This window comes from Dendrobium catenatum, unplaced genomic scaffold (assembly GCF_001605985.2).
Source record: "Dendrobium catenatum unplaced genomic scaffold, ASM160598v2 original_scaffold_153000, whole genome shotgun sequence".
Taxonomy (NCBI): domain Eukaryota; kingdom Viridiplantae; phylum Streptophyta; class Magnoliopsida; order Asparagales; family Orchidaceae; genus Dendrobium; species Dendrobium catenatum.
Genome location: NW_021471428.1, coordinates 64,796 through 77,475, shown reverse-complemented (window position 1 = coordinate 77,475; position 12,680 = coordinate 64,796). Strand labels below are relative to the sequence as shown.

At 36.0% G+C, this 12,680-nt stretch overlaps 1 protein-coding gene across 3 annotated transcripts in view; it reads left to right on the top strand.

Moving 5' to 3' along the window:
- Positions 1-12,680, top strand: part of LOC110098101 (protein SHOOT GRAVITROPISM 6) — a gene marked incomplete at its 3' end in the record, with an annotated part of 98,186 nt that overhangs the window by 23,118 nt on the left and 62,388 nt on the right. For all 3 annotated transcript variants that reach the window (XM_028692243.1, XM_028692244.1, XM_028692242.1), the window contains 2 exon segments: positions 2,014-2,117; positions 2,255-2,360. In XM_028692243.1, coding sequence (XP_028548076.1) covers positions 2,014-2,117; positions 2,255-2,360 — 210 coding nt within the window.

The window sequence follows — 12,680 nt, the reverse complement described above, 5'->3', positions numbered from 1 at the left end:
CTATTCGAATATAATCAGGTCCAACAGCTTTTCCATACTTCATTTTCTTTAAAGCCTCTCTAATTCAGTTTTACTAATACGTTGATAAAAACAAGCCTTTATTTTTATTTAGGGTGCTAAGGTCACTAAAGTTAATCATATTCTCGCAATCTTTATTGTAAAGTTTGGCAAAGTAACTTATCCACCTTTGTTGAATATCCTCTTATAATAAAATCATATTTTGTTTTTCATTCTTAATGCACTTCACTTGAATTAAATCTTTACTACTATCTCTTTGTTTGGCTAATTTATACATATATCTTTCATCATCATTAGCATCTAATTTATTATATAAATCTTTACTAAGATCTTTACATCGCATATTACTTTCCTAGACTCCTTACCAGCCTCTTTATTTCTTTCCCAATTATCCAAAATTTTACATCTAAACTAGTTTTTATAACAAATTTTCTTATTTTTGATCTTTTCTTGCTTATTTTGATTCTTCCACCAACTATTTTTACTATTAGGAGCTTTTCCCTTTGATATTCCAATCACATCTTTTGCAACATTCTTAATATCACTAGTTGCTTTTATTCACATAACATTAACTTTCTCATGCATAGAGAAAATCTTAAGATTTAGAATTTTATTCTCAAAAATATTTTTTATTAATGTTATTTAAATGTCTACATCTAATCCTAGAACAACATTTTAGTTTTTTTTTTGGCACTTCTTCTAATAAGCGATGCTGGGTATATAAATTTTTACTTGGAATAACTTTACAATCTTTACAATCTAAATGATATATTTTTCTTATGAGTAAAATAATAAATCTGAGTTTTACTATATTAAATGATTCATGTTATAATTATTCGACAAGTTTTATGCCGGCTGTCGACTACTTAATACAACTCTACACTTTTCCCATCTAGGATTTGAGACCTAGCAACGACAGTGCTAACTAGGAGCATGAGGTGTGATGAGATTAAATTAAAATATCTTGACCTCCTATGATCAGTTGTCAGTTATTCATGAGTGAGCTAAACTAAGAACATCAAGTATTTTAATCGTACATTAAAACATTCTCGTAATATATGACAGGAACTATTTTCTCATTTTTGTTCCTCGTCCTACTAAAAAAGCTAGTGAATTAAGAAATGGCATATGGTTATGTAGGCTTCATAACGCATTATTTCAACACTAGTGGCCCCAAATCATATATCATGTACCTTCGACCATAAGAAGCAGGTCACCTATCGTGATCAAGTTGCAGAACAAACTCCAACCCTTCAACCTTCATTCTAAAATCGAGCAACAAAAGATGAATTTTCATATCTCCATGGTCAGAGAAACCTAAATGATTCCTATGACAAATGAAAAATAAAGCACTTAATATACATTCCAAAGTTTCTAACCAAATTTCATAATTTAGTCGTTTGTTGATCTCTAGAAGCATCAGAACTGATAGCTCGTTCACAAAGAATATTATCATCATATTAAACGCCAAGTCTGTTTTTTGTTACTGTCAAATAAACTTAAAACACGTTTCATTGGTAGATATGCTTAGCAATGCCCAGCACATTGTATGACTTTGACCTCACAGCTCAACCGATGATTCATCTATCACAAAAAATTATCTATGATATAGCTTAGACATTCAATCTTTCACAGCTAATTTTTATAGTTGAACTTAGATTTCAAATTGTACTTGCACAAGAAATGTAAGTTCTTGAGTTGTGGGAAAAGGCATTGTCAAGCCTAATATGTGCAATGAATTGCACAAGGTTAGGTGAAGTTCGGAAGTCAATTGTTCAGCAATTGCAGACAAATCTCAACCACTTGATGGAATTTATACATATCGAGCCAAACAATGTATTACCTGATGCACTTCTTGTTGTCTGCAGCCAGCTAGGTCTTTTGTTTTTTTTGCACGGTACCTTAGTGCATGCTCAATCCATCTCAGCAAACACAAATATTTCAAGCGAGCAACATCAATTATGTATTTCAAGCGTCAATTGTTTTTGCGTACAGGTGCGCCTATCCTCTGTGGAGGCCTTAGGGCAAATGGTTGGTCTTATCTCAAGGTCACAACTAAAGGCAGCATTACCAAAGCTTGTTCAAACAATATTGGACTTGTGAGCGGACATTTTTGGATAACTAGATAAAAATTTGAGCCATCCATTGCTATTTTTTTTATTATTAGCTTTCTTTTTTGAATGATACATAATGCAAAAACTGACTATTATTTTTTTTTTCTTTCTTTTTGTCTCAGATATCGTAAAGATCTAGAGATGGCATTTCTTGCCTCAGTCAGTCTACATAATCTTCTTAATGCCTGCTTATTATCAGAAAATGGTCCTCCTTTGCTTGATTTTGAGGTGGCTAGAAAAAAATATCCTTATTCTCCTCTTGCTTTATATGTGTAACTAGTTATATATGAGTAATATAGGGCATGCTTGATTTTATCACTTCTTTTTTCAAAGTTTTAACTTTTGAACTTCCTAGATGCTAATTGGGTTTCATTTGACATTGCTTGTCTTGTGTCGCGTTGTGCTGAGCTATCGAGTAAAACTGATGACTGTTTCATAAAATCATGTTAAAATTCCTATTTAAAGTTTGTAAGAGTTATGGCTGTTTGACAAAAAACTTTTCCGGCAGAGATGCAAGTTGATTGAATGATTGGTATAAACATTATTAGGAGTTTTATAAAATTATAATATAATATCCTAATCTTCATAAATAAATATTTAAATAGTAATATATGAAAGCTATGAAAGTACTTGTTTGAGAGCTACCGTTTTAAGAAACCTGTTCAACTTACTTATGACTGGAATATTTTTCGTGAAAACTGTAATCTTATTGGATTTATGAAGATTGTGAAGTGTGAGTTTATTATTATCGCAAAAAAGTCAAAGGAATTGTCTGTTTAATCTTCCTGTTTGAGCGCCTATATCAACCATTTTCCTTGGACACTGTAACTTAGATTACAAAAATGCATGCTGGAGTTGCAAATGCTTAGAGCTAACACTTCTCACCTATTGTTATACTTTCTCATGTCTTTACCTTATACTCATTGTCCTCGTGGCTTAAAATGCAAATACGAAGTTAAACAAAATTATAATGCCTGTAGGTGATATTTTACTTGTCACTGCTTAGTACTACAAGTTTATTCTTTGCAATATTCTTAATATTATTAGCTTCTTATTTTTATATAACATTCGTTTGCTAATTTACAGTTAGAATCTTAAAATTTTGAATCTTTCATTTAAAATTTTTTTAGTATTATTTAAATGCCTCCATCTAATATTATTAGCTCTTTAACTAGGCATAAAAAACCCAAATTAAAAAAAGGTTTTATACTTGCTTAAATAATCTCCAAGGGCATGATTTAACAAATTTACAAAGCAATGGCTAGAGCTGGGTATAAATAAAGCCAATGAGATTACACACTCTTCATAACGCACTCAACTGATGACAAAAATTCAATCATTATTATTTTTGTTAATGATATAATTGTTGCAGGTGATAATAATGAGGAGTCTCTCAAGAAAGAAATTCTGAATAATTCGAGTTTAGGAGTTAGCCATACTCAAATGCTTCATGGATAAAAAAGTTGCTCAATTTTAACAAGGAATATTCTTTTCTCAGCAAAAACAAAATATCTTATGAATTCACTTAAATAAATAAAAATGATTGATTATAAACTTTACAAAACTCCTAATAAAATGTGTCAAAAATTAGATGGCAAATGAAGAAGGGCAAGGAGACATGGGACAATATCAAAAATCTGTTGACTATTTGATTTATTTATCTCACACCCGTTCAGATATTGCAATTCAGTAAGACTCATTAGTCAATATATGCACAAAGTCATATAATCTTACCTTTAAATTGCTTATAAATACTTAGATATCTTAAATTGAGTCCTGAAAAAGGAACTCTCTACAAAAAGATAAGTTACAAATTGACTGGTACCTGCATACAAAATATGCAGAATCATCACTTGGCAGAAGATGCTCTTCAAGATATTGTACATTTTTTAGAGGTAACCTCATAACATGAATAAACAAAAAACAGCTTGTTGTTTCAATATCAAACGCTAAATCTGAATTTAGAACAATATTCAAAGTGACTACAATCTCCTGTTGATCAAAATTATTTTAAAATTAAAAAAGTAGATGGGGAGAGCCAATAAAAACATACGATGATAAGAAATCTTTTATTATTATTGTTTATAAATTGGGACAACAAGATCGCACCAAATATATGTAGGCGGATAAACATTTCATAAAAGTGAAACTGGAAAGGAGGTTAATATGCATTAAATTTGTGCTGAAATAGAGTTAACTCATCGACATTTTCGCGAAGGAGTCAACAATCTTACGTTGAAGAATATCGCATGCGAACTTGAAATAATGTATATATACCTTTGAAATTCAGGGGGAGTTTTGAAGATTGTTGTTTGGACCCCACTCCGACTGTTGGTGCCCCTCCTTTTTGGGAATTTTTTTTATTCATTTTGTATAATTAATCTTTAATCTATTTCCGCATGTGTCATCCTAAGAGGAGCCTATATACCTTAAGTCCTTGCCCAAAGTGCAAGTAATAAAATTCAAATTAATTTTTTATATTTCTAACTTTATGCAAGTTGGTTTCATGGATTTAAGAGTATCTCAGTAGTTTATTGATCAACTTTTTGATACGCCTTGGTTTCAAAAAATTAGAGTTTGCCCTAATTTCCCTTCAAGGTTGGAATTTCTCCACCAAATCAAAATCAACACAAAACAAGAAAGATGAGAGGAAGAACAAAAGAGCTTTGCATTAATCTTCAAGACAAAACAAAAGACAAAGCTAGTCCACTTCTAGAAGGACCAAATCTCCCACAAGAAACCCTAGAGAAAACAAGAAGGAAAAGAGAAAGAACTTTCTTCACATGATGCCCCCAAAATAAACCCTAATGGCTCCTTTCATACAATCTCACAACTTCCCCCTCATCCCTAAATTACCCCCCATCATCCACCCTCCATTTCCCCCCCAAAACTTGGCCTCCCAACTTGATGCCCAAGGATTTAAGTAAGTGGGCCCAAAGGGCCCACCTTGACCCTCTCCCTTTTCTCCCCAGATTCGGCCGCCCCCCCCCTTTGGCTCGCCCGGGCCGAAGGCCCCGCCTTCCGCCTCCTGTAGACCCGTAAGGGTCTCGGATGGACCGGCTCAGCCGGTCCATCACTTTTTTTTCCTTAAATAGTCATTTTTAATTTATCTTTGTGCAAACTTTTTATCTTGATCTTATTGGCTTGATACAAGGTTTCTCCTCATATGCGACTTTATAATTTTATAGGCCATGTTTCTCTTTTGATTTTAATAGTGTATTTTGAAGAAAATGAAAATGTTCTTTTTTATGTTGGAAAAAGTTCAAAATAGTTGCATGACTACTCTTGTATGATCAATTTAGTCCTTTAATATCACATTTCTCTTATTTAATGCCTCAAGCATACAAACTTGATCCCAAATGATCCTTTAGGGATTAAATTTGAATCAATTGTATACCATCAAGGGGCTGAATTGGGATCAATTTTATATCCCAATTCTATCAATTCCTACATAAGGGTCTATTTGGGAGCAATTTTGTATATCTAATGGAATAAATTTGAATATGTGATTAATGCAGGACTAAGCGAAATAAGTCATGCAAATAGAGATTTAAGTTAAGAGAATATCAAAGAAAGCAACATAAACTTCATAAACATTAAGAACAATAAGAAAATTTGAACTATTAAATTATGTGATAGTAGGAAACTGACAAGCAAAAGATAAACAGTAACAATGACGAATCAATTTAGAGTAGCTGACATGGGTTGGCACAATTCCAATATTTAATTAAGGGACTAGTTACTAGAGTTTTTGTTTGCTCAAATTTAAGTAGAATTTGACGGATTAATCAACACCTATGAGATGATGCTACTATAGATGAAATGAGAAGACTAATATTTAGTTAGATGAAAACAAGGAGAGGGTTTTATACTTAGCTCATGAATGGGAGGAATAGAGTCCTTGATGAAGTAACGGCTAGTTTCTCCTTGGCTTGCCCTTGAAATCCTTGCTCATTGTTGAATCAATGTCCTTGTTGCATTAGTAGAAGCTAAGTTTCCTAAGAGAGGTTGAATAGTGGGGAGAGAAAAGAAAGTATTAGCTATATGAGGATTTGGAAGTCGAGAGCTCACAGTTTTGCGGTTTGGAGGGGTGAACTAGGCCGGCTGCATAGGAGGAGGAGGGGAGAGATGATTTGACTGATTTTAATGGCTTGGAAAGGGAAAATTCATCTTGGGAATTGAAGAGGTGAGGGCTGGCTACTTGGGGAAGAGAAATGGCTGATGTGGTTTGCCTTGGAATAGAATTAGTTAGTTTGGGAAAGGGAAAAAGTCAGCTTGGGAGGCGAAGATGTGGGGCTAGTTTCTTGGGAAAGAAAGAGGGCTGATGTGGCTTACTTAGGAAGGGAAGTAATTAGCTTGGGAAAGGGAAAAGTCAGCTTGGGAGGTGAAGAGGTGGGGCTGGTTGCTTGGGAAGAGAGAGGGATGATGTGACTTGCTTGAGAATAGAAAAAGTAAAAGTGGTTGTGGATCTCCAAATGTCATAATTAATTGAGATAAAATTCTCAGTTAATTTGAATTAATTGCAGAATTTGGGAAGCCGAAGGGTCAAGGTTGTTGGGGAGAAGGTGGTGGATGAGAAGGGAGGGAGGTGGTTGCTGGTTGAGGGCAGCTATTTGCTGCAGCTAGTGGGCTGTTTGGGTGGCTAGGGAAGGAGAAAAAAGAGTTAAAAAGAGAAGAGGATACCAACAAAGAGTTCACATGCTTTTGGGTATTTCTTTGCCTTTCCCCAAAGGACTTCATACACAAATTCAACTCACCAAGAGAAGAGAGCATATAACCAGAAATTTATATCAAAATATTCTTCATCCATACAAGAGAACAATGGGCCATATATATAGGCACCAAAAACATGAAAAGACAAAAGACAAGAAGGCTTTTAACCAAACAACACAAAAATTCCCTCAAGAGAGTAAAACTGAAATAAAATAAATAACACCACATAAATCTCCTACAACACATGAAAACTAAAAAAAAAAAAACTCAATCAAGGCCGTAGATCTCCAGACTCTATGGTGATAAACCCTCCAAGTTTTGATGTCCCCATCAGTGATATTCTGATTAAATTGGTCACACATGAATGGTGAAAGAATTATTTTGTGCTTTTCTCGTTATTGTATTCCTAGTAACAATTTTTTCATAATATCTAGTGGGTATTGACACTTCTTTTAACTTATACGTTGTGAGAATATGATGGTTGTTTGTCTTTGTTTTGTACGTAGGGATCCAAGCCATTGAAAAAACTTTCAAAACCCTTTTTGTTATCATGTGCTTGCAAGAACATGAATAATGATCAAGTATAGTGATATTTCTCTTTTTCTTCATTGTAAATATGAACATTAAAAAGATTTTGGAATTAGATAGAATATTTCCCCGTAAATCCACCTTGACACTTTTTTTTTTCTTTTGCTATACTCAATTTCGTTGTCAATGACTTCTTTATTTCCCAATACTTGGATCTATTTGGCAATGCTTATCTAGTTGTATTGTTATTAAACTAATCTTTTAAGTCTTATGCACATAGCACATATATGAAACCATCATTTTGAACTCCCATACGTTTATACTTATAACCCAAAGGTACCTTTTTATCTTTTAGGGATATGGATCCATGATTACCAATTTAAAACCCCACTAAATTGGATATCATTTACTTGCTCATTTCTTTTGCTAATCTAAGTCTCTTTTCTTTTAAATTGATGTAAGCATAGGGGGGGAGGGTCAACTCAAACCCAAAATAAGTTGGTTTTGACTTCCCTTGAGCTTACAAGCTCAATAAAATTTGAGTTGGAATTTAGCTCATTTATGAGCTGGTTTTTAGTTCATTGAACTAAAGGTTAGGTCATTTATTAGCTAGGTTTTAGTTCATTAGTTATCTTAATTATTGTAATTTTTATTTTAATTTTTTATGTCTTAAATTTAAGTTTGTCCGTTGGGATTCCAAATGGCTTTTGGAATTAGATAGAATATTTCCCCGTAAATCCACCTTGACACTTTTTTTTTTCTTTTGCTATACTCAATTTCGTTGTCAATGACTTCTTTATTTCCCAATACTTGGATCTATTTGGCAATGCTTATCTAGTTGTATTGTTATTAAACTAATCTTTTAAGTCTTATGCACATAGCACATATATGAAACCATCATTTTGAACTCCCATACGTTTATACTTATAACCCAAAGGTACCTTTTTATCTTTTAGGGATATGGATCCATGATTACCAATTTAAAACCCCACTAAATTGGATATCATTTACTTGCTCATTTCTTTTGCTAATCTAAGTCTCTTTTCTTTTAAATTGATGTAAGCATAGGGGGGGGGGGTCAACTCAAACCCAAAATAAGTTGGTTTTGACTTCCCTTGAGCTTACAAGCTCAATAAAATTTGAGTTGGAATTTAGCTCATTTATGAGCTGGTTTTTAGTTCATTGAACTAATGATTAGGTCATTTATTAGCTAGGTTTTAGTTCATTAGTTATCTTAATTATTGTAATTTTTATTATAATTTTTTATGTCTTAAATTTAAGTTTGTCCGTTGGGATTCCAAATGGCTTTTGGAATCCCAAGGTTGTTTGTTTTCCTGTGCCATGTCTCCTTGGTTCCCATGGTGGGCTGCTGGTCTTCTGTGCTGGGTGGCTTTTCCCGTGCTTGGTGCCTCGGTTTCGTGCGGACCTCTTGGGTTTCCGCGGCTTCCTCTTCGGTTCCTGGCTGGGCTGCTTCCCGTGGCTTTTGGGGGGCTTTTCCATGGCTTTGGTGCTTTGTTTTTTGGAGTTAAATGTTGGTTTGTCATATTCCCTATTTATTAAGCTTTTTAATTAATGTTTATGGCTGTTTGTATCCCCATTTCATACCTATAAATATGAGGGGTTTTTTAATGTTTTTAAAAAAGTGATAAGTTGTTTTTGGAAAAGAAATCATTGGGATTTTCTTGGAGAAGCTTGCGAGCTTTGTCCACCTTCTTCCACCTCCTCTGGAAATCTTACGAGCTCTTTCCACCCTTCTTCTCGGCTTCTAATCTCTTTTGTCTCTCCGCAAGTGACCACCTCACCTATATCCCTCTTCTCAAAAGTAAGCAAGTTTAGGGTGTCTTGTTCGAGTCGAATTTATAAGTTTCTTTTTAATTTGAAATGTAAGAGTTTGTTCTTCCTATTATCTAGTAAGTGTGTCCCTATAATTAGCTAAGTGTTCGTTTTATTTCGTAGAAATCCTGTTCTTTTTAGTCGGGTCTACTCTTTGTGGGCAGAGGTCCTCGGGTCCCCCATCCCCCGGATTTTTGCCCGCATCATTTTTGGTAGAACCTCTGGAAGGATTTGGATCATTCTTTTGCAAATTTCTCTACTCCTGTCTACTTTTCCTGTTCCCAGCATAACCCCAAAGCCCCCATGTCCACTAAATTTCAGTCTCAACTGATCCACCATTCTATTGGAAATGAAGTTATGGGTCGCTCCACTATCTAATAGTACTACCACCTCTTTATACCTGATATTCCCCTTAACCTTCATGGTGTGGTTTGGTATGAACTCATCCACTGAGTTAAGGGATACCTGCAACATCTATGTGCAGGTGATCATGTTCCTTCTCTGTAGCATTTTCCTCCTCATCGTTCTGTTTACACCTAAAACTTAAACACTTCGCCCTCTTCTAATAAATTTTTGACTCAGTCAACCTCTTGAAGTTGCCCCCTGGTCATACTCCCTGAGCTTTATTCCTCCTGGCTTCCTTTTGAATAACATCATCTACAAATTTGGCGTTAGAAATATAATGGTCGTGCAGTAGGAGACTCTTGAACTATTGCTATAGCTATTCCTCTCCAAGGAGTTCTTATCGTCCAAAAGCTGGGCTAACTCTATAGCCTCCCCTATGCCACGTGGTCTCAATACTCGAACATAAACTCGAATATCAATCTTGAGCCTCTTCATAAAGTTCCTGATGCGGACATCCAACCGTACATGCTTATCTGGGGAGGAGCTGAAGATCGACGGTCATGATCGTCCTATGTTATCTTTAATTTTATTTGTAATTTTTATTTTTATTATGCATTTTTCATTTTTACCCTCAAGGGTCTAATCATATGTAAGCCCTAGGGGCATGATCATCTTATTTTAGTTTCTTTTCTTTCTGAGGCTTGTATATAGAGGCCCTTTACTAGTGTAATGGTATGATGGAGTTTTAATAAAATTTTGTCATGCACTTTTGTTCTTTGGGAGGTCGTTAGTGAGAATCCCTATGGAAGGAACTGTGGTTTCCACCAGCTGCAGGATGGGTCCGGGCTCGTGGCTTGAAGTTTCTTGGTGAAGAGTATCGTATCACCCATCAGTCTTCGGAAGAGTCAAATGTTCGCGGTTCTATCTTATTTTTTCTTCTTTGCTTTATTTTTCCTTATTTCCCTAAACCGCCACCTCCTCAAGCCCTCCACCAAGGTGTTGATCCTCTCACCCCATCACCTCCACACCATCGGCCTACCCTAGCCCCTCCCTTCCTCCTCCTTCCCCTTGCCCGAATTCCACCAAGACTCCACCCACCCGCCGGCCACCTCCTTCCCTAACCCCACTTCCCTCTAAAAACCACTCTTTCACTGCTTAAGTGGTCATTAATTTGAAAATATTTTAAATTCAAATTAATCTAATTTTAATTTCAAATTCATCCTTTTTAATTACATTAATTTTGGAAACTTCTTTCATTCAATTAATTAATCAATTCTGAAATTGATTGATTAAATAATTCCTAGCCTAAATTCATTGAACCTAGACACCCCTATTCCCCCCCTCTCTCTCTCTTCACCGGCCCCATATCCATGCCCTCTTTAAATCTATTTTCATTGTCTTCTAGTGAAATACAAGTCTTTTCTCCTCATCTTCTACAGTTTTTCCCTCTTTTTCCACTGTTTTTGGCTGATTTCCTGCTGTGGACAGCAGTTTGCTTCGTGATTTGTTGCTAAAGCGATTAGGGAATACTTGAAATCAAGTATTTCCTATCAGGTTCTTAATAAGGCAAGCTCTAAATCCCTACCCTACGCCCTACTTGCACCCAACCATGCCGCCGGTCCTGCCCCCTCCCATATCCGTTCTACATCAGTTCCTATCTAGCACAATCTTTGACAACCTTCCCAATTGGCTTAATAAGTATTCGAACTTCTCCTGGTATTCTATCACTGTCCGCTCCTTCACTAAAGCAATGAACTCATGGAAGTCTCCTCTCGACTGATTCAAAAACTTTCTAGTATATAGTCTTTGAACTGCCTCCAAGGTTAGATCGGATCTCGCAAGTCTCTCCATTGGTGATGCGGGTAAAAAATCCAGGGATGGGGCACCCGAGGACCTTCGCCGGCACAAGAGGAAAGAGACGACACAACACGCTCAAAAAGGGGAGAATACGACGAGCGTAAGAACAAACTCTTACATTTCAAATCTAAGACAGACTTAGAAATTAAAACAAACAAACCGACAACTACAAATTGTAATTAAACGACTTTCAAACTCAAATCGAAATCAAAGACGCCCTAAACTTGCTTCACTTAGAGAAGAAGGATACAGGTAGGGTGTAAACTTGCGGAGAGACGAAAGAGATTAGAAGCCCGAGAAGAAGGGTGGAAAGAGCTCGCAAGATTTTCGGAGGGGATGAGAAAAGAAGATGGACAAAGCTCACAAGCTTCTCCAAGCAAACCCGCAGGTTTACATTTCCAAAAATCACTTATCATTCACTATTTTAAAACATAGCAAACCCCTCATAGTTATAGGTATGAAAGGGGAATACAAAAGGACACGACATTGAATTCACACAAGAATCCAAGCAACACAAGCACGGAAATCCCCCATGCTTTTCACGGAAAAACAGCCCAGCCCAGGAACCGAAGGAGCAACCACGGGAACCAAAGGAGCCGCACGGAACCGAGGCGCCAAATCCACGGGAACCCCCCCCCCCCCAGCTCGGAAAACCAACAACCATCGTGTGAACCAAGGGGCCATGCACGAAAAACAGCAGCCCACCGTGAAAGCCAAGGAGCCATGGCATGGAAAACAAAACTTCTTGGAATTCCAAAAGCCATTTTGGAATTCCAAGAGACAAACTTAATTAAAGACATAAAAATTACATTTAATAAAAGATAACTATGAACTAAAACTTAGCTAATAATGAGCTAACCCTTAGTTCAATAAGTGAACTAAAGACCAGCTCATAAAAGAGCTAAATTTCAGCTCAAATTTGATTGAGCTTGTAAACTCGAGGGAAGCCTAAAATCAAATTATTTTGGCTTGAGTTGACCCCCCCTTTGTCTACATCAATTTGTATCGGGACAGAGCCTTCCCTTCTAGACATACAACGACTGCGGTGAGTTTCTCATATCATGTCAACCCATTTACAGTAAAATCGCTCCACCCGATAAATCCACCTTCGAGCATATTGTCCCTAAAAAATCAGCATCTTCAATTTCCTCGCCCTATGATCACCACCGCCTCAATTGCTTTTTCCTCCTCCAGTGTAGCGGGTGTTGTGATTGCTCCATATTTCTCTCTCCCCCAAATCAGCTCTCCGATCTTCACCATCCCAATTTCTTC